The following is a 22,332-nucleotide window of genomic DNA, read 5'->3' as shown; positions in this document are numbered from 1 at the left end:
CTGCAGTAGTGGAAGTCCATTCTGTCAGCTCCACATTCTGCCACCTAATTCTGCTGTTCTGTACAGATCCGGAGTGATTGCTGTAGAAGAGAGTCAAAACGTTAAGAGAAAGGAGAAGTGGGCTGGAACGGCAATGGCAGGAAACGTGGGGAAAACATTAACAGATCGGGACCTATTTTTTAAAAAACAAAACCACACATCATTACACAGCACTTTGAGCAAATAAAAGAAGAAGAAGAGAGAACTTAGGTTCAAAAAAAGAAATGGAAAGTCAGACAACCACTGGTTAGCTTAACACATACTTCAAGAAGGCAGCTGAGAGAGAGGAAACCATATAACGGCATTTTAAAATTTTGTTGATTTCTTAAGAACAACCGGTTGAACACATGCAGTAGGTAAATATTTAGATATGCAAGTATCTGAGTTGCACACAGCTCCTGATCAGATATGATTAGACCTGTTTTGAGCATAATGCTAGCATTCACTATGCCAAACAGAAAACTGGTCCAAAAACCATTTGAGCAAATACACAATTGGATAACAAACTCTAAAAACAGAGTCCAGAACCTGCTCCAAGCAAAACTCGGCAGGGAGCATTCCTACCACGGGTGTGCTTGCACCTACCTTAAGAACAACAGTTGTTCGCTACAAGCAGTAATTTTAGTGGTACTACTCAACTTTGAGTAGCATCAACAGTGATGAACAAGTACTTTATACCTCCAACTAGTGGCTGTTTTGTAAGTGGAAGTGTCACTGAGGTTGAACATTAAGTTGGTATCTCAGCTCAACAGAGCCATTGGGCCAACTTGCCAGGCAAATGCTCCCACAGGTAGCAAAAATACCTGCATATAGAAAAGTAGCTGGCCAGGCTGAAGGCTAGGCTGGGAATCCCTTTCTGTCTTAGCTTTCAACCTGCAGGGATATGTTCTTGTATATATGTTATTTTGGGGGAAAGAATATTTACACATTTCTGCCTTCTGAAATAGTACATATATGGTGCCAAAGAGCAGCTTGAAATAAATGTTGCACACTTCCTTAGAAAAACAAAAAACACAAACACACACACATACAAACGATGAAAATGAAAAATGGCCAACTGTGGCTCACAATCTATAGTTCCCATAAAGTTAACTTGGACAACTTTTGCTTTTTTCCCCCATAAAAAAAGATTTATTTTTCATTTTAAAAATATACAGAATAAAAATTGCCAGAAATTGGTCTCCCTTGCTCCACCAATGATAGAGCGGAACAGATATACATGGTCAAGTGCATACTGAGACATACAGCGTGTTCTGTCCCCATGTGTGAACCCCCCTCCCCAGCCTCATGTGGCTAAATATGCAAATTAAACAATTCCTCCTTAAAGGGAAAACAATGCTTAAAAGCCAAGGCAATGTCTGTCTTGAGGCGTACAAGCTACTGAACTGGTGTGGCTCATAGTAAGCTTTTAACACCGACCATGGTTATTGGGACTCCAATTCCCATCATTTCCTGACCATTAGACATGTTGGCTGAGGTTGATGGGAGCTGGAGTCTAAGAAAGAGGGTACCGCATTGGCTAGCCAGAGTTTATACAGTCTGTCCGTCCCCCAAATAGCCTATTATTAACACTCCTTATTGTGCTGAATATTAGGCATTTCTGGTTAGGCAAGTCTCTCCAGACATGTAGTAATATTGGCATGTGTTTTAATCTGGTTTTTAGCTTCCTGTTAATTGCGAATTATTTTTGAATGCTTTAATAGTCATTTTTAACCGCTGTTTGCTAATAATGTTTTATTCTTTCTTGAAAACTGCTTTGAGGTTTTATTACAGTCAAGCGGTGTATAAGCCTTGTAAAATAAATACATAAATAAAATAAACATTGTGCGCCAGGAAATGATCAGCAACATCCTGGACTGCCTTCAGTCCTTTTCTCCTTTGCTAAGTCATGAGCGACAACTTTAGCGGCTCACTAGAAATGTGAATCGGCTTTTAACTAGGGATGTGTGCCCCCACCCTCACACCCAAAAGGCATTTCATTAAGCAAATAAAACATCTGCAACGGTGAGTAGAGAACACGGAGAGGAGGAAAGGATGTTTTAAAAAGTCCTCCTTTGCCCATTCAAAACCTCTTGACTCTCCCCCACTCACAAAAGCTACTTTTCCTGTAGGTCCCTGTGTCTCTCTTTAAGTCATTGCGAGGGGAGGGGAGCAGATGGCAGGAAGACTGATTTTGAGCAGATGAACATCCGAGGAGGAAACAGCAGTTCCTTAGCTCAACCAGAAGCAACTTGCAGCTGCTTTACTTCCTTGTTTGTTTTTAAGAATGCATATCAGGCGATGTCTCGCTTTAAATATCCCGTCTATAAAAACGAGTTGCGTCCTAAACTAGTGCAGGGTTATCAGACCTCATTGGGCCTGGGATTTTTAAGAAAATGTCATGGGTGGCAAATACACACACACACACACACGCATTTCACAGATAAAAAATCAGAAATCTGATCGGGCGATCAGAAATACACGCACACACGGAAACAACAGGCAAAACACTGGCCTTCCCCCCATACACACAACAAATAAAACAGATTTGAAAAAAGGCACCCCCACAACCAAATAGCAACAAAAAAGGCCTCCGCAAAATCCTCATTTTAAAAACTGGGAAAGGCAGGTCTTGGGCAAAGGGGGTGTATGAGGGCACCGCGTTGGAGACCTAACCTCTAGCCTGATCCAGCAAAGAGAACTCAAGGCTCATGTAGGCAGATGTGGGCCAACTCAGGGGCTGCCACCAAGTTTTTCAAAACTTGCTGGGAAAAGTTGCAAAGCTGGGCCAAATTTGCCCCCTCCTCCTGACACTGGGGTCACCTCAAATCATAATAGCAGGCCTCTGAAGATCGCAGGCTAGGCTGGGTGGAGCAGGATGTCGGTGGGAACAGGAGATTGCTCAACACCTTGGCCACAAGCTCCCATCGCAAGGATTCAGATAACTGTGTGATTCAGGGCCACATAAATAATTTGCTGTGGGGGTCTCGTGATGAACAGTTCACACACAAAGCGCTGGTCTGTCCGCTTGTACGCAAGGGGTATTTTGTAGGAACAGAATGGATAACACCCCCCCCCTAAAAAAAAGAAGAAGCGGAAAAAAGAACACCAGCAGCTGTGGGTGGTTCAGCTTCAGATATTCCTTCAAGTCGTCCGCTTCCTCCTTGTCCAACAAAAATATACCATTTCCCTTCAAGCCCAGCAGCTGAGGATGAACTGTCCTTCTATAGAGAAAAAGAACCGGTCTTCCACACCACCCAAGGGAATGAGTCATCTTGAAAACATTCCCTTGCTCGATATCTGGGAAGACAGGGTTTCTCTAGAAACTGCTGCCTGGGACCAGGGACACAGTGTGCATTTGTGTGTGGGGAGTGTGTGTGTGTGTGTGTGTGTGTGTGTCTTTCATGTGCGCACAAAACACACACCACTCTGCTAAAACTGCCCACATCCTTTCTCTTACCTCAGGAGCCGAGTGCCTCACTGCTGCCATTAGGCTGCATCCCCCACCTAGCTTTCTTGCCAGCACTGGGAGGAAGGGAAGATGTTGCCGTTGCTTAGCAACCCCCACTTCCAGAGCTGGTCCAGCCCTTGGCCAGCCAGTTCAGAGGCACACAGCCTGCGGTGGTGCTGATGGAAAACAACAGGATGGCTAGCAGTGGCAATCAACAGTCCGGCCAGGGCTGGAAAACATGTGGCTGCCCCAATGTTATTGGGTTCCCAACTCTTATCAGGACTGTCAGCCAGGATGGCCAACAGTCAGAGATTGGTTCCTTAAGTTTAGAGGACTTATAGGGAATATAAGCAACTAGAGGGCTAAAATAATTTCGCTGTTTGTGCAGTTGCATTCCCATCTAGCCAAGTTTCTGGGGCCTACTTGGTAGTGGTACGTGGGGCAAAAGTGGGCAGACTGTGAATTTCTACCTTCACAAAATAGGCCGATGCCTGTCCATGCACTTACATTAAGCCCTCTCTGCTCAGGAAAGGAAGAATCGTCGTCAGATTTCAAGGGCACATTCCAGCCAGGCAAAAACACTCAAGGAAGACGGAAAGCAGGACCAATGAGGACTGTGGCCTGGGAACAGGGGCAGTGGCCTCCTACAGAGAGCCCCCTGGGGGCCAGAAAGAGAGGTCTGGACTTGAACCCAGGGCCAGAGGTTCTCCATCCCAGCCATAGAGATATTCTTCCTGGAGTGAGGAGGAAGACAAATGGCAAGGCAGGTTGACTCACTCAGACCCGCCTACCCATTTTTTTTAAATCCCAGCTCGTTTGAGTGACACCTTTCTCTCTCTCTGGTTTTGAGGGGGACTGCAAGAGCGAACAAAGCCACAAGAAAACAAACCGCAACCAAATAAGCAAAGCCGCCACCCTTGTCCCAGGGGGAAAGTGCCGTCTCTTTACTCAAAGGCCACGTTCGGTAAACATTTCAGTGCATCCCGGAAACTCCATCGGGCAGCGGGAATTTGGGCAGGGAATTCAAGTTTGCGGCTCCTTTTCCATTTCAAGAAATCCTTCTGCGTTTCATATACCCTTTTCCTTTTTATTTTTTCCGGGGGACATGAAATAATTTTGTTATAAAGGTTGCGGGCGGAAGGAACACCTTCCAAAAAAGCAAAAAATAAAAATAGAAAGAGGAGAGGTCACAGCCACTTTTGATAAAGTTCCAACTGTACCAGCGACTTCGCGGTCCCCCCAACCGAGCCGGTAATCGGGACATCTGCAAGGCAGTGCCTCCTCTCCTGGAAATAACAACCGTCCCGGGAGCCGTGGGCCAGGCCAACAAGCTTCACACCACCTGCAGCGCCGTGGCTTCTCCATCGAGCTGGTACTTGATCTGGTTGAGTTCCTCCAGCTCCTGCTGGTGCCGGTCCGTTTTGTGCCCCACTAGCGAGCGGTAGAAATGCAAAGCGAAGATGATGAAGACCACGCCCACCGGGACCATAATGATGGTGGAAGCCATGGCGGCGTTCCACCCGGAGTTGTCCGGAGAGGCCGAAGTCGGGGCCGGGGCGGTGGCGTTGCCGCCGGAAGGGGCCGGAGCGGGGACGCAGCACTTCCGAGCGGAGGCGGCGCTTCCGACGGGCAGGAACTTGACCCAGCAAATCAGCACTACCTCGGTGAGGAAGAGGAAGATCCCCAGGGCTGTGGAGAAGCCCCAGGCCAGCTCGATGTAGCGGTGCATGCGCTCGTGGGGAGACTCGTTGACCGAGTTGAGGTTGTGGATATTGCTGACAGCCTCAATGTTGGGCAGGATGCAGGTGCTGACCATGAGGGCGAAGAGGTGGACAGCCACCAGCACCGTCGTGCAGGCGCTGAACGCCACCAGCAGCTCCCGCGGGTAGTCATAATCCTCCAGTTGCACCTCGACCATGGCCACCTGGGGGGAGAAAGGACACACACACACATGCAGAATTAGGATCCGATACCAAATAGGCTAGGGCCAATGCCAGTCACGCTCAGAGCAGTGTTAGAAACTCAGATACAGTGGTGCCTCGCAAGACGAAAAGAATCTGTTCTGTGATTCTCTTCGTCTAGCGGTTTTTTCATCTTGCAAAGCAAGCCCATTGACGGATTAGCAGATTAGCGCTATTAGCGGCTTTTAGCGGCTTATCAGATCAGCTGATAAGCGGCTTAGCGGCTTAGAAAAAGGGGGGAAGGGGAAAAAACCCGCAGGAACTCGCAAGACATTTTCGTCTTGCGAAGCAAGCCCATAGGAGATTCGTTTTGCGAAGCACCTCCAAAACGGAAAACTCTTTCGTCTAGCGAGTTTTTCCGTCTTGCAAGGCATTCGTCTTGCGGGGCACCACTGTATATAAGCTAATTGCCAAATGGCACCTTAAAAAAACCCACTTCCTCTGAAGGAGCAGGTTTGCAGCTTGGGGGTACTGGATCCTTTGCAGTCACTCGAGGCTCAGGTGGCCTCAGTGGCCCGGAGTGCCTTCCATCAGCTTCGGCAGGTGGCCCAGCTACGCCCCTATCTGGACAGGGATAGCCTAACTACCATTGTCCGTGCTCTGTTATCCTCAAGGTTTTACGCAGGCCTCTGAAGACGGTTTGGGAACCTCAACTAGTGCAGAATTCAGTGGCCCGGTTGCTCACCGGAGCAAGACGGTTTGAGCATTTTACACCAATCCTGGTCCAACTGCACTGGCTACCAATTAGTTTCCGGGCCCAATTCAAAGTGCTGGTTTTGACCTATAAAGCCTGAAATGGCTCAGGACCGCAATACCTCAAGGACCGCATCATTCCATATGAACCTAATCGGACCCTGAGATCACCTTCTGAGGCCTTTCTTCGTGTGCCACCTCCTCGAGAGGTCTGGAGGGTGGCAACACGAGAACGGGCCTTCTCTGCGGTGGCTCCCCGTCTGTGGAATGCTCTTCCAAGGGAAGTTCGCCTAGCACCTTCATGACACACCTTTAGGCACCAGGCAAAAATGTTCCTTTTTAACCAGGCCTTTGGTTGACCTATACCCTTTTAAAAATGTGGCACTTTTGTGGGGGGTGTTAGTGCGTTATCGTTGTTATTTTGATTTTATATTTTGTGATATTTTCTGTGAACCACACTGAGACCTCCAGGTATAGGGGTATAATAATAATTCATTGCTGTCATCACAACTGGGGCTGATAGGAGTCAGAGAGCCCCATGTTGGCTACCCCTGTGCTAAGCAGTCCGCATGTTGGCTTAGGCCCAGAAAAACCCGGCAGGTTTGCTCAGAAGTTACGCCCTGCTGAGTTCAAAGGGACTTGGTCTTGAGTTTAGGATGGCAGCCTGAGTTTCTTTGGGATGAGGGAGCATCTAAGCTGCAGTGTCTTCGTATGAGGGGTTTTAGTTACCAAAATAAAACAGAGCACGAGCGAAGAGGAACAGGCACTCCTAAAAGCACGCAGCAAATCCAGCCACTCCTCTGTCACATTCTGAGAGGAATTTGCAAAACACCCCACCCAGAGGCTGCACCCCGCTTTCCAGTTAACCCCTGAAATAAACTCTCCGCTTTCTACCAATCTGTGTGCGGTTTCCACACACATACTGGTTGCCCAGTCCAGAAACAGCCAGAGTCATGGCAGGGACATAAAGGGTCATTTGTCAACTTGAGGCAAGAACCACAGCTAAAATATGTGCCGCTATAGTGTTTCTGTGCAGGTACAAAACACTTCCAAAGAGATAGCTTAGTAATTCTCAGAACCACAGCCTCCTAATTCCAGCATTATTATCCCGATGTGGGAAGACAGGCCAAAGACTTGTGGCCTCACAATTGGTGCCTCTAGTTTTCAACTGAATGTGGCTGTTTGGGGCAGTGACTTGATATGGGACTAATATAATATAATATAATATAATTAATATGTCCCCCACAGATATCTGGGGAGTGGGTGGAGCAGCTCCTCCAATATCTCTGCAGCTCCCACATGGTGCTTTCAAAGAGAGCCAGTGTGGTGTAACAGCTGAACTAGGGACTAGGATCTGGGAGACCAGAATTCAAATCCCCACATAACTCATTGGGTAGGCATGTCGGCAGCTCTCCCTCACGGGAGCGTTGTGAGGAAACAAAGAGGTGGCTTGCAGGAGGGCCACCTTCGCTGCCTTGAGCTTCTGGGAGGAAAGGCAGAAAACAACCGGAAAATGAGGGCTCTGTACAATCTTGCATTTGGTGCCATTCCCCACGGCAACACACACACACACACACACAATTCAGCGGCTGAGGCAGAGACCCATCATGGCTGCCCTTAGAAGCGGCATTCCTGCTAAACCCCAACTTGGCAGTGGGACCCTTTGCAGGGATGGTGGGGCGGAGAGGAGAGTGTCCCATATTCCCATTTGTTCACAGCTCCAGCTCTGGCTAGGATCCCAGGGGCTTGGCAGTTTCCCCAGAGAATGGGGATGGGGATTGGTTTGGGGGGCAGAGGAGAGAGAGAGGGGGGGAGGGAATGGCATAGGAAGGAAGGATTTAACCCACAGCAAGAGAGTTTCCCACAGCCTGGGAAGCAAAGGAGGAGCAAGGGGTTTAAGGAGTCCGTTCCCCCGACAGATGGGGGAGCCCCTCCAAACAAACGGAATCGCGGCCTTAAAAAACCTCCCCAAAGTAACCCTAAGAGGGGCTGCTGCGTCACTGCAAGCTAACCCCCACCGACCTCGAAGCCCTGAGTCAAGTTACGCTGGGAGGGAGGCAGTGGCGGCCGAGGGCTTATTTTCAGAAAGTGGGCCACATTAAACCGAGTGATGACAGCTGGCTGGCAAGGGCCCTACGAGGCAGCACGTGCCACCGACTCAGCTGGAGGTGACAGGGAATGAATGGATAGAATTGGAAAGTCGGGGGGGAAGGGATGGGGGACCCACAGCCAGGGTTCAAACACGCCCCCCCCATTGCAGTCTGCTACTGCAAGGCCTGGCCCTCCAATGACAAGGCTCTATTTCTCTATTTTCTTCTCAAACATCCTGGCCCCCCAAAAGCTGCAGTGACTCAAGAGCATGTGCAGAGCGTGAATTTTATTCCTATGGCGGTGATTCTCATTCCCTCCCCCCTCTGGGCCACACATTCGGAATAAAAAGCTGCTCACACTGCCCCGATTTTTTTATTAATAAGAAAGGCATTGGAAAACAAAAAGAAGCAACTCCCAGCAATGCCTGGACTCAACAGAGAATACAACTACTTTATAATATGATCATAAAATATAAAACGAGGCTGCTACGTAAGAACATGAATCACTGCCAAAATATAATTATGGACGAGCCTCTTACATATGTACTTTAAGTATGTATACAAGCTCAGTGAGAGGTGTGAGCTTGCTTTTGCCGGGTAATCTCGTTTATATTAGGTTTAATATGAGACTCCCATTCTCGTTTCCTCATCAACACAAAGAAGCCTTTCTCTTTTCTGATCTTTCATATTTGTCAGACTTGAAAATCCCTGTTCACAGCAATATGCAGTGGAGAACTGTAGAAGAATAGCCAATTGCTCTTGAAGAGGCGCGTGGGTAGTTTCTGGTTGTACAGTCGTACCTTGGAAGCCAAACGGAATCCATTCCAGAAGTCCGTTCGACTTCCAAAACGTTCGAAAATCAAATCGTGGCTTCTGATTGGCTGCAGGAAGCTCCTGTAGCCAATCAGAAGCCACGGAAGCCCCATCAGACGTTTGGGTTCCAAAAAAACATTCGAAAACAGGAACAATCGCTTCCGGGTTTGCGGCATTTGGGAGCCAAAACATCCGATTTCCAGGGAGTTTGGGATCCAAGGTACGACTGTATATCTCCCCCCCCCCCCGCAAAAAAAATTTATTTTGATACTATATTGCACTGAAATGTTTCTTTGATTGTCCTTGAATCTTCCCCCTGCACTTGCTACCCTCTCCTTTGAGAACCGCTGACTAAGGGAAGGGAGCCTCATCTAAACGCCTCCCCACACCCACTGGAAACACATTAATACTCAATAACTGAGTATTAACAGCTGTACAAACATGAGAAAACCCCAATAGCTGCATGTTAGCTTCGGGGGCAGGACTGCTGGCTAGGTGGCAGCAGCTGTAGCCTAACAAGTGCCTCTGAGCATATGCAGAGTGCCTCCCACATGCAGAGTGAGGAAGACAGACAGGAGAGGTATGGCTAAGGGACAGCCAACATGGCAACCTCCAGGTGTCATTGGGCCCTCGCCCAACTCCCATCCACACAAAGTCAGGGGGTGATGGGAATTGTAGTCCAACACCATGGGCTACCTCTGCCCTAGGCCCAGAAGAAAGCTACGGCTGGATCTGCAGCAAATGTTGTGCCTTGCTTGGAGGGGAGGAAAGGAGGCTCCCTCACGCAGCTCCCTGCTCTGACCACTACACTACACTCCTGCTGCCCTTTGGCCCCCAGGATTTTCCGCTTTAAGAGTGATCCAAATGACAAAGTTCATGGCCAGAGTTCCCCACACCCGCTCTGAGCCTCACTGGGAGGTCCCTTTGGAGAGCGACTGGCCGAGAAACCCAGAATATCGGCTCAGTCAGGCACACAGGGTCACTGAGGGATTTTGACCAAGCGTTCAACTCTTGGCTCCTGCAGCCCAGCGAGGGCCTCCTGCCAGCAGCCGCCCTGTTCACAAGCTCTAGGAAACTCACAAGCAAAAAAGCAAAGAGCCCCCAGTGCACATTTGCCTTGCCATCATTCCTGGGAAGCCAAAGCCCAAAGTCTTTGTGCACCTCTGAGGCAAATTATGTAAGCAAGGCACACTCACCAGGGTCATACATCGTCTCCCAAGCAAGACTAGGCTAGAAGCCCCCCAAATTGCTACGAAAAATGAGAGGTGCAGGCCACAGGCATGCCTGGATGTATGCGGGAACTGGCTGCGCTTTGTCCATTGAATGAGAACTCTCTGCATGTGCCCAGAGGCACTCTGCTCCCAAACGATTTCGCCTGCTGCAGGACCAAGGCTTGGAAACAGACTTTCTAGGTTTCTGCCGTGACCCACAATTTCCAGGTGACCTTTAACTGGTGATTCAGCCCCCTATGGGAGAAAGTCCCTGTTCATTAAACAAAGCAGGACAGAAGAAGCTCTGGGTGCACTCAGAGGGCCTCACAGGGATCCTTACAACAACCTTGCGAGGTAAGCCAGTGACCTTCCCCGCTCTCCACCCGGCCTATCATATTACAGGGCAGGTGGTGAGAGACTGTGGCAGCTTGCCTAAGCAGAGGCGAGATTCGAACTCAAGACTTCTCCACCTCAAAGCCCAGGCATCTTAGCCACCAGCCTTCCATTTCCAATCTGCCCACCCCACGCCGCCACCCCCAAACCAAATGGCGCTCCCGTCAGAGAAGAGCCTTCTTGGCGTTGCGTTTCACAAGCTCCCCCACCCCAAAAAACTGGTCCTGAAATAGGCCTTGCAGCCGGTCTCCCTTCTCAGATCCTCCCTTCCCTGACTAAGCTCCCCCTGTTGCTTTGGTTACAAGCAAATGAGATCACGCCGTGCGGAATGCAGTCTTGCCTTGGGACCTGGCTGGCCAAAGAGGCAGGGAATCTAAATGCGCCAGGCCTGCGCTGCGCTTTCTCCCTTTGAAGCCCACCCTCCTTTCAAGGGAACCTGGGGCGGCTCGGGTACGCAGGCCCCACACCCCTGCTGCTATACTCCTGCGACAACCCTGCGAGGTGGGTTGGGCCTGGAATGACCATCTGGAGGTCAGCTTTGCGTCTAGGTGGGGATTAGAAAAGTCCAAAACTCCACAGTTTATAAAGTCCGGCACCTTAATGCAGGTAGAGAAAGCGCCTTTTAAAACGGGCCAATTTGGGGCCAGGGCAAAGGACAACGAGCCAAGGCAACCACAATAGGAAGGAACAGATGGAGGAGACATGGGAGCAGCCTTCACATCTACGCTTGCAACGGATAATGGGAAAATAAGCCCCATGGGACTCAGGATTGTATTTCCAAGTAGACACGCCTAGGATCCGGCGGCGTTGAAAATCCATGCAGCCCATTTCGCCGTGGGCATCAGTTAACTACCTCAGTTCAAGCCATCTGTGCGATATGCCCATTCATCCAGGCGAAATATGGGGGTCATATTACAGCCATATAGCAAAGCAGTAGGACTGCAGCTCAGTGGTAGAGCATGCAAGGAGGCACTGGGTTCAATCCCTGGCTCTTCCAGATAGGACTGGGGAAAACGTCAGCCAGAATCTCTGGAGAGAAGCTGCCAGTCAGTGTAGACAGCACTGAGGCAGATGGGTCGGCATAAGGAAGCTCCCTGGAGATGCTGGAGGTTCTACATGCAAAGCAAGAGGCTTTGTCCCTCAGCCATGGCTTCTCATCCCAGGAACAGACTTTCGTGGGCTTCCTTACAGTTATCATCATGCTGCCCTGCCACCTCACAGGGTTGTTGTAAAGGAGAAAGTACACACGATGTGCTACGTACGTGCAATAGCCTTATACCTGAAGGAGCGTCTCCACCCCATCATTCTACCCAGACACTGGGGTCCAGTGCCAAGGGCCTTCTGGCAGGTTCCCTCCCTGCGAGAAGCCAAGTTACAGGGAACCAGGCAGAGGGCCTTCTCAGTAGTGGCCCCGCCTTGTGGAACACCCTCCCACCAGATGTCAAAGAGAACAAAAACTACCACACTTTTAGAAGACATCTGAAGGCAGCCCTGTTTAGGGAAGCTTTTAATGTTTGACGGACTATTGTATTTAAATATTTTGTTGGAAGCCGCCCAGAGTGGCTGGGGAAACCCAGCCAGATGGGCGGGGTATGTACGTATGTATAAATAAATTATTATTATTATTATTATTATTATTATTATTATTATTAACGACAACTGAAAAAGGCAAGAGATAGGGAGCTCTGCTGGGGGGGGGGGGAAAGTATTTGGCGATGGTTGAAAGGACTGATGGTCACACAGGGACCCGGGCTCAAAACAGAAGGACAAGGAATGAATAAACACACACCCTCAAGCACAGATACATATGCAAGCATTTTGTGCATTGATGTTCTAGTGATGATTTCTTTAAAAGGAGGTAGTCGGTCTCCCCCCCCCCTTTTTTTTTTTTTGCAGATGCTGCTGGGTTTTGAACTGCAAGCAGGAGCCTACAGGATATAGGGTGCGGCGTTCTTCAAAGAAAGTTTACCTAAGGTGGGAGAAAGCCAGAATCTGCTGGATGGGATGGGCGGCCCGGGATCACAGGAAGAAAAGAAAGCAGAGGAAAATCATCCGGAGCCCGGAACTGAAGGCTGGGTCCATGCAAGAACCGCTAAAGCCAACAGCGTGGTTTTAAGAGCAGAAACTTCAATCAGATACAAGTGTGTGTGTGTGTGTGTGTGTGTGTGTGTGTGTGTGTGTAATCATCCCCATATCACCACCATCCTGTTTTCAGTCCTTCTATTTCTGATGTTCAGGCTGTGTGTGTGTGTCACTGCTTCTCCACCCACCCACAAGAGCGAGACATCAGCAGCTTTCTAAGAAAATCAGTTGGGGTGGGGACCTTGAGAGGGTGAACGCTGTGAGGGCTGACCATGCCAAGTAGATACAGAATGCTAACTGTGTGCGAGTGGCTTTGGATCAGAAGCACTTCACGCTGCAACATTTTGTTGCGAGCCCCCAACTATACAGACTGCATTTACAACTATTGAAGAATGGCGGCATCTTAAGCAAAGCACTTCCAATCCTAGGTAGAATGCCTTTCTCTCACCCTGCAAAATACCTCAAGGCAACAGTCCATGAGCATGTGCAGAGTGCCTTTCCTTTGGAAAAGGAGTTTAAGAAGGTTGTTGTTGCATTTCCCCCCCTAAGGGACCTAAAAACACATTGCTTCTAAGTATACGCACAGTGTAATTCCCTTCTGACCAGGAGCAATTATTTTCGTAAGGCCAGCATGTCAATGAAAGGAGGATCTTTGAACTGCATGCTGTTTTTGTTTTTTAAATACAAACACTAAATACACACACACACACACACACACACACACGATATTTTGTCCAACTTTGCATCCTTCTTTCTGGTAAAACCAGAAAGTTAAACTCTATCCAAATGGTGTTGCTGTTTCGCTCACTTTCCACATGGCTGAGTCCTTTCGTACACCCCACTTACGAAACACCCCAAAGTGGAAGTTTAAACCGCATTCGAGATGCTTAATTCCAGGAGAATCCATGTGAAAGGGAGAAAAGGGGAAGCAAAACGAGAGTTTTGGGTCACCAGAAAGTAAAAAAAAAAAAAGTCTGTAAGTGTTTGGGTTGCAAAGATCAACCAGCCAGATGGAAGCCCAGCCAGATGGGTGGGGTATAAATATATTATTATTATTATTATTATTATTATTATTATTATTATTATGAGTAGCCTGAACTTGCACATTTAAAAACCAGAGGTGCCAAATTACCGTACATGGGCATCTTGCTTTAGATGTCTCCCTGCCCCCGAACAGTTGTCCATCTGTATAATTTCATTTTTATTTCCTGTCCCATTTCCCTCTCCCACCAACCTTGCCTGCCTCTTTTCTAGATGCTTTTGGCAATCAACAGGCTGAAATATTGGCCAGGGCACTCATTTGCCTGTAAGCAAATATCCCCAGGCTGCCTTCACCCAGTTGTGCATTTCTTGTATCTGGGAGTTCTGTCTGGAATTAGTAAGACATTTGTTACACACTCAGTGTGTCTCTTAAGAAGCTTCCAAGCAATCCTGTTCTCAGTTAAACAGATATATATTATTCTGGTGGCAGCAGGAGGGGGGCAGGGGCAAGGTTAAAAAAAATCAAAGAAGGATGCTTTGAGAAAATGCAATGCACAGCACTCCACTCTCCAATTCACTGAATTCACTGCGTATGCTCATTTGGAGCCAATCTGTAGGTGCTTATAAATAATAAAAACAAGAAGGGCTGTATAATGACCATTAGGAATTGCAGAGCAGGTTTTGAACCCAGCTCTGCATCTGATTTTTGAGGCACTGGCAATGTGGACTGGCAAACGGGCTATGGGCCCAAGACAGTTTGATGTAGGGTGGCACCCACACACAGATTCAGGCACACAGCTGGTCAGGCTTGTCGTTGAAGACAGAAAAGCCCACAAGTGGTTCTCTTCTTTCTTGGCTGCAAAATACAGTAACAAGAAACCTTCCACAGCACCCAAAAATCAGCTGCTTTACTCTGCCTAATGGTAGGGCCGGCCTGAGAATTGGAGTCATGTCTCCTACTTGTGGGTTTCACACAGGCAATGTCTGGTTGGCCACTGTGTGAACAGGATGCTGGATTTAGAAGGGCCTCTGGCCTGATCCTGCCACAGGGTCTTCTTAGGAGAGCAGGGTTCAATTCCCCACTCAGTCCTGCAGGGAGCCAATCACTCTCTCGAAGTCTAACCCACCTCACAGGGTTGTTGTGAACATAAAATGGGTTGGGAAGGAAAACCCTGCATCTTGGAAGAAAATGTAGGGTTCTAATTTTTTAATTTTTTTAAAAGTACAGTGGTACCTTGGTTTTCGAACATGATCTGTTCCAGAAGGCCATTCGAGTTCTGAAAAGTTCGTCAATGGAGACGTTCGAAAACCGAGCTACAACTGTAATGGGAATTATTTTACACAATATGCTGGGGTCAAAGGTGGCAAGTCTAAGCATTCAATGAAATGCAGGGGAGCCACAATTTTGTGGTTAACTTGGATTGAGGGGTTCTCTGTGCATGCTCAGACACCCTCTCTACTTTTGATGTGTGGCAGAATCCCTGGCGTTCTGAGGTTAAGGCCTACGAGCAAAGAGAGTTGTGGAGAAGAACTGAGAGAGGGAGGTTTGAGATGGCTCCAAAATGCAAAGTCACATGACAAGGAACATAAATCTAAGTCCAGAGAGTATTTTCAAACTATGTGGGAAAGACAGATCCCTTTCCAAGACACCCAGGATCTGAATTCCAGTCACATTGCAGCACACACCAAATTCTTAAGCACATCAAAAGACTGCCTTATTGTGGCATAAGCTTTTGTGGACACAATCAGATACACTTAGGGCCCCTTCGAACATTAGGGGTGCGTTTCAGGGTGGACATACTGCTTTGTTTCGAGTCAGTAAATGTCCCACAACTTCCTGATGAAATCCTGTATTTTCTTTTTTTATTATTCCAAAAATGTTCTGGGGTGGATTTTCTGTACTATAGCATCAGAAATGAACCTCCAGATGGCAATAAATGAAGAAGGAAGAAGCGTGGGCATTACAGTTTAAACCCATCACTAAAGTGCCATCATTACATCCATGGCCTATTTGCACTTGCAAAACAAAAAACCAGCCCAATATTGGGAGGGACTACTGGTCCACAGAAACATGTGCCACAACAAAAGGTCTTGCCTTTAAAATGCCGCAAGACTCTTTGGGGTTGTTTACAGATCTGTTTGGAAGGAGAAGAGGCTGGGGGGATTTGAGGTCTCTCTCCAAATCAACATCCGTTCCCCAGCTGCTGGCTTAGTTTTTTAGCTCAGCGGCAAGTCAGCACTCCCGAATCTGTCTTCTCTTGCAAGGACCGGGCCCTGTTCCTACATGCTCACTGCAGCTGAACAACAGCCGCACAGAAGGACCACTAGGCTGAAAGCATCTCAAGCTTTCCACCCTATTTTGGAAAGGATAAGCGAGGATGAGAGAGAGAAAGAAGAATCTACCATAATGGCGGGAACCACACCTAACTTGTCTGCTCCAACCCACCAACTCACATTCCAGTCCTCAAGTGTCCTGCATGGAACCGCTCTGGAAAGACCTGATCCTGTTTTACAAAAAGAGTAGATTTTGGTCAAAACTCCCAGGCTCTTTTCATAACTCTGGGAAGCACCCCCTCCTTGAACCACAAGCCAGGGAGTCAGACAGGAGATCGAAGGCTGCAATAGTTAATGTACTAGGATTATCTGGGACAAGGGAAGCAATGACCAGTGGTTAGTGCAGGGAGATGTCCAGGTTCTCCTTGGAGGAGAAAACCGTAAGCAGGCTTAGCAGGGTGTGAAAAGGAAGCAGGGCCCATAAGTTCTTCAGAAAGTGAGCACAGTGCCTAGCGGTTACATCCCTGGAACAAGTGCTGTTGCTTCTGTGTTCTCTGGGCAATGTGAGGGATGCACTCAGTTAGGAAGCATTATATGGCCAGGGGATCAGCAGGTCTGGGTTATTTCTGGGCTGGGGTGGGGTGGAGTGGGGAAGTACAGTTACAACAGTTTTCCCAAACCTGGGTCTCCAGCTCTTTGGGGACTACAATTCCCATCATCCCTGACCACAGGTCCTGCTGACTAGGGATGGTGGAAGTCATAGTCCAAAAAACAGCCAGGTTTGGGGTTAGAATCACAGAAGGGTAGAGTTGGAAGGGAACCCGGAGGGTCATCTAGTCCAACCCGCGCCAAGGAATGTCAGAGTAGCCTTCGCCAACCTGGCGCCCTCCATGCGCTCTGGACTGCGGCTCCCACCAGCCCTGGACGAGACGCGCGCTGCGAGACCAAAACCTCGTGTGTGTAGGGGGAGGGCGCCCCGGGGGGCCTGGCGGGAACCCCCCGGGTCGGGCTCCATCCTTCCCAAACCGCGGGGTCTCTCCTTACCATGGCGAAGCCGGAGAGCAGCGCCGAGGTGCGGCTGGACGCCTTGAGCTTGGCCCGGCTGAGGTAGAGGCGGCGCCAGTTGAGCGCATGCAGCGAGTGCTGGTTGGCGCTCATGAGCTCCAGGTAGCTCCGACGGACGAACTCGCGGTACGTGGCCGAGACGCCCAGCGTCTCCGAGGCCTCGGGGTTCAACGGCTCCCGCTCGCCGTCCGCCCCGTCGCCGTCCGCCCCCTCGGAGCCGCCGGCCGCCTTCATCAGTCCCGGAGGAGGAGGGCAGCGGGGCCGGGCGCGGCGCGGAGGAACAAGCGGCCGCAGCAGCAGCAACGCCGGTCGAGGGGGCAGAAGTTGGGGGGCTGGAAGGGGCGGGCAAACTCCGAGGGGCTGCGAGGAGGGAACAGAGGGGGCGCAAATAGGGGTGGGGGGGCGGAACCCCCGGAGGAGATGGGATAAGCGGGGAGAAAGTAGCCGCCAGGTGTTTAGCCGGTCATAGGTTGGAGGGGGCGCCCGGAGAGGAAAGTGTTGTGGGGGAGGCGCCCTCCTCAAATTGGGGAGAGGGGGCAGCGGGAGCGCGGCGAGACCCGCGAAGATCAAAAGGAGGAGGCGGGGAGGAAGTGGGGTGGGTGGCTGGGAAGGAGGGCGGAAAAGAGGGGCGTCGAGGGGCGTCGGGGAGCAGAGGAGGGGAAGCCCCGTTGGCGGGAGAGCGCGCGGATCCGACGCCGCGCCGGGGCGAAGAAAGTTGCGCTTCGTTCGGGCGGCGGGGCTGGGCGAGAGAAGGCGGGCGGGAAGGAAGGAGGGAGGGAGAGAGGGAGGGAAGGAGGGCGGGGAGAGAGAGGGAGGGAGGCAGAAAGAGAAACAGAGGAGTTTGCTCTGGCCGCGGGCGGCGTTTAAAGGGGAAGTAGCGACGCGGCAAAGATCCGTTTCCTTTTCGCGAACGTGGCTCGATTTTACCCTGCCAACAGCCCTGCGAGGTAGGAGAGGCGCGGTGAGACTCCGCATTGCGAAGCGGAGCCTGGTCTGCAGGAAGCGGGACCGTCCGGGGCGGAGATGGTTACGGCGCAGGCCCTGTGCAGGATTACTCAGAAATAAGGCCCTTGGAGCTTCGTGCAACTCGCTTCTCTGAAGGGGCAAGCGGGGAGTAAAAGGGATCCAGGGAACCTGCTCAAGCCGTGATCCACAGGCTGATAGTCCGCTCCCAAAGACCTTCCTTTTTTCTCAACATGTCTTTGGAGATCCGGCTGCGTCTGTATTGGAACTTAAAAATACCTTTTAAGATGTTTTATCTCTTGTTGTTTGCTACCTTGGGCCCCTTTGGGAGGAAGGTCGCGATATGAACATAATAAACCAGGGAAAGAATGAAAGAAAAGAGTTTTCTGATTCAGAATATGAGAGTACAACCGTTGGCCGATTAATATTCTACTACAGCATTTTAAATGTGTTTTGGTGGGTTATTGTTTCGTTGTTTCTGTTTTAACTGTTCGTGCTTTTATCTTGTATTTTTTTATCTCGTGAACTGCCCTGAGATCTTTCTGTTAATCAGTTTCATTAAGAGTTTACAACGTGCGATACAATAAAAACCAAACTAAATAAAATTAAAATTAAAAACACAGAAGAAGAAAAATAAATGAGGGAATGAGGGAAAAAAGACAGGAGAAAAAAAGAGAATAAAAAAGAGATAATATAATAAAGCACAAAGTTGTGTATCTCCATTATATTTTAATTTTCAAGCCACGTGCAGAGAAGTGAATCTTGCCAAGAGCTTTGCTTCTTCATCTTCACACCCTGAGAAAACCCCCTCATACCCGCCCTGAGATCTTTTGATGAAGGGCAGTATATAAATCTAACAAATAATAATAAAAGCACCTGATGTATATGAGCAGCCTGGGTAGCCCAGATGGCTAGAGTGCTGAGGTTGCAGGTTTGATCCCCGGATGGGACAGCTGCCTATTCTGCATAGGGTTGCATTAGATCAGGCACAGGCAAATTCAGCCCTCCAGATATTTTTGGGACTACAATTCCCATCATCGCTGACCACTGGTCCTGTTAGCTAGGGATGATGGGAGTTGTAGTCCCAAAACATCTAGAGTGCCGCATTTGCTTATGCCTGCATTAATGGATCCTCAGGGTCCCATCCAACTATGATTCTATGGAGGACGCTCCTTGAAGGCACGTCAGATGAAACCAGTTCTCTGGGAGGGGAAGCATTAAACAGAGACTTGGGCAGGAGGCTGGCTTCTCATTTAGGGAAGAGGTTTGGTCAACATACAACACATACGTGAGGCGACACAGCAGTGCCACACCAGCAACACAGGGCGTGTTTGGTTTTTATCACTGTGCCAAAAAATAATCATTATAAATAACATGCCTTATATTTACATTTGAGCAGGTGAACCTGACCAGAACTGGATGGTCAAGTGTGCTTGAAGGAGTTGCTGAACATTAACTGGCCTGGAAGAACTTCATTTGTAGCTGAACCTTAAACAGGAACTGAACCAAATCTTTTCATGATTTGACTCACTTGCTGAGGAATGGCTGCCAGTCAAAATATTTGTGGGCATCAGGCTGGGAAAAACTGGCATACAGTGGTACCTCAGGTTAAGTACTTAATTTGTTCCGGAGGTCCGTACTTAACCTGAAACTGTTCTTAACATGAAGCACCACTTTTACTAATGGGGCCTCATGCTGCCGCCGCACCACCAGAGCACAATTTCTGTTCTCATCCTGAAGCAAAGTTCTTAAACCAAGGTAATATTTCTGGGTTAGCAGAGTCTGTAACCTGAAGCGTATGTAACCTGAGGTACCACTGTATAGGAGTTCAGCCTTAAACTTAACCGTTTTTCCATATTTTGGGGTGCCCCGTTGGCTGTGTTACAAACACTGTGTTTGTCACCCAAATGCCGAGCAAAATATTTGCTCTGAAACAGGTACACCGAAACGTTAAGCTATTGCTTTTAATGTCACAGGGACAGACCATTGGTTTTTTATTATGAGCATTGTACTTTTATGGCAGTACAATGTCATCTTTATACATTACCCAGATAATTTCCTACAATTAGATTAGCATTTGAGTCAATGTTTGTACGCTTGTTGTACATGTGGTTTTTAAAAACAATAATTACCCTGATTTTTATACCTAAGCACACAGAGATTGCTATTGGGATAAATTTATTACTTTCTCTGTCTGTTTGTCAACCACCCCCACTCCCAGCACTGCTGTCCCAATTAAAAATCAGAGTTGCCAACTTTTGCTTTAAAGTCGCATTGTTTGGTCTTAAAACCGAGAGATCTGACCACAGATGTGCTGCGTTGGGCCTGCTGCAAGCCGGCAAGGCTGACCTGCGGCCAGTCACAAGCCACCCTCATGCACAGTCATTTCGGATGGGGCACAAAGCAGGTGGAAAGGCCAAGGGGGTCAGTTGGGAGATGCTACATCTCTGCCCCACAATGAAGGGAGGGTGTGGGGCAGAAGGAGATGGCAAAATATTGAGACAATTGAATAGACTGCATCCCATCAAGGGGAAGTTGGGCAGTGGTAATTCTGCTAGATATGGAGACCAGGCCACTGGCCAGACTTTTCCTGGGGACCGCCAGATGGGCTGGCCACACACAGCGGCAGCTTCAGAATAATTTGTCCACCCATGAGGCTGCATGCACGCCATTGCATTTAAAATAATGGGAATTGTCATTTACATCTCATAGAGCTGCAATTTTCAACACCCTTACAAACAGCCAAGGAGAACTTTCAATTTTAGTTTTACAAACACAGTGGCAACTTGGTTGTCAAACACTTCGGTACTCAAACAACTTGGAACACGGTTTGCAAACTTTTTTTTGGAAGCCAAACGTGTTCCGTTTTGAGTGTTACGCTGAGGTCTGTCTGGCTTTGCTATTTATTTTGCGTTTTTATTTTTGCGGCTCTTTTTGGGTTTTTTTTGTGATTGCGTGGAACCCAGTTCAGCTACTGATGGATTGTGTGACTGCAGTACATTGTTTATTGCTTTCATTTTATGGATCAATGGTATCGTTAGATAGTAAAATTCATGTTAAATTGCTGTTTTAGGGATTGTTTTATTAAGTCTGGAACGGATTAATCCATTTTGCATTACTTTCTATGGGAAAGTGCACCTTGGTTTTGGAACGCTTTGGTTTTGGAACGGACTTCTGGAACGGATTAAGTTTGAGAACCAAGGTACCAATGTAATAAAAGGGGAGAAAAAAATGAAAGGGGAAGAAACGTGGAACAGAATGAGATCCATCGAGGGTGTAACACACAAAACCCCTTGAAGGGAAGGGACATTGAGCAGCGAGAGGATTCAAACCAGTGGAAGGAGGGAATCGATGTGGGGAAATTGGCCCTGTGTGCCACTGCCCAGCGGTGGTTGAAAGCCGGAACTGCAGAGAATGCAGCGGAGAAAAGGAATCTTTTTTCATCAATAGCCTTAGAGCAGTCAGGTGAAGAAGGTACCTGGCTAAAAGCTTCCAGGTCAGAGCAGAGACTTGAGGTTACCATCAGACCATCTTCACACACTAGTCTTGTGCCCTGGAGTACATCTGTGGTAGGGCTGCTCAACCTCCAACAACTTTTGGGGCGTCCTGGTTTTTTACTTTTTGAAATATGGCAACCCTAGCTATGGAGACCTGAGGGGGCTAAAAAATAATGCAGAACAGCATCAAGAAAGATGGAGCGAAACCCTGGTCCCGTCAGGCTCAAACACAACTTACTTTCTCCTTCCTATTTATCAAAAGTATCGGGGATTGGAACCGGGTCTTCTGGAGTGTTTGCAGTTCCTTCTCCTTTTGTGCCAGCCGTAGCGTTCAAACCTTGTTCTCAGCCATAACCAGTGCCTCCCCCCTTCAGCTGTATAACAAAACTGCTTTGGAAACGGGGGGGGGGGGGGTGTGTCTCAAACACAGCATTTGCGATAAGACGTGGGGGTGGGTAGAAATTAGCTGGCCTACAAGAATAAAAAGTAGTCATTTCATTAGGATTTTCCTTTTGGGATTCTGATCAGCAGTTTGGGCCCTATGCTTAAATATTTTATTTATGTATGTGAGTGATTCAATGACAAAATAAAGCCTGTCTGCAAAATAAACACACGTTTTATAGGTTTGATTTTACCTATGCATCATAGGTTTATACAGGAATTTCTCAACCAGAGACTCCTGTTTCAATAAAACAAATGGTATTGCTTTATTGTGTATTTTAAAGATGTTTCTATGTTTTTATAGCGGGTTTTGATACCGGGTGGAAGCCTGTTTTCGCATTAAGTGGTATATAAATCAGTTGATTACATAAATAACAAGAACTGGTGTGGTTTGGCGGC

General features: G+C 48.4%; 1 protein-coding gene and 2 long non-coding RNA genes across 3 annotated transcripts; 2 read left to right on the top strand and 1 right to left on the bottom strand.

Moving 5' to 3' along the window:
• Positions 1-1,141: 1,141 nt before the first annotated feature.
• Positions 1,142-18,007, bottom strand: ORAI3 (ORAI calcium release-activated calcium modulator 3; the record flags this gene model as incomplete). Its single annotated transcript, XM_083470775.1, has 2 exons — positions 1,142-5,393; positions 17,012-18,007. The coding sequence occupies 2 exons, from the start codon at positions 18,005-18,007 to the stop codon at positions 4,803-4,805; spliced, it is 1,587 nt and encodes a 528-aa protein (XP_083326901.1). The 3' UTR covers positions 1,142-4,802.
• LOC310691215 lies at positions 9,539-13,372 on the top strand. The gene is made up of 2 exons (XR_014518390.1): positions 9,539-11,131; positions 12,527-13,372. It is a non-coding gene; the product is annotated as an uncharacterized lncRNA (long non-coding RNA).
• LOC310691214 lies at positions 17,028-20,250 on the top strand. Its single transcript, XR_014518389.1, has 2 exons — positions 17,028-17,158; positions 17,971-20,250. It is a non-coding gene; the product is annotated as an uncharacterized lncRNA (long non-coding RNA).
• The last annotated feature ends 2,082 nt before the right edge of the window (positions 20,251-22,332 follow it).

Source organism: Podarcis liolepis, assembly GCF_965112155.1.
Source record: "Podarcis liolepis genome assembly, chromosome: 13".
In the NCBI taxonomy this organism is placed as follows: Eukaryota; Metazoa; Chordata; class Lepidosauria; order Squamata; family Lacertidae; genus Podarcis; species Podarcis liolepis.
Note: the sequence above shows the minus strand (reverse complement) of the source record. Positions and strands in the feature narration are given on the sequence as shown.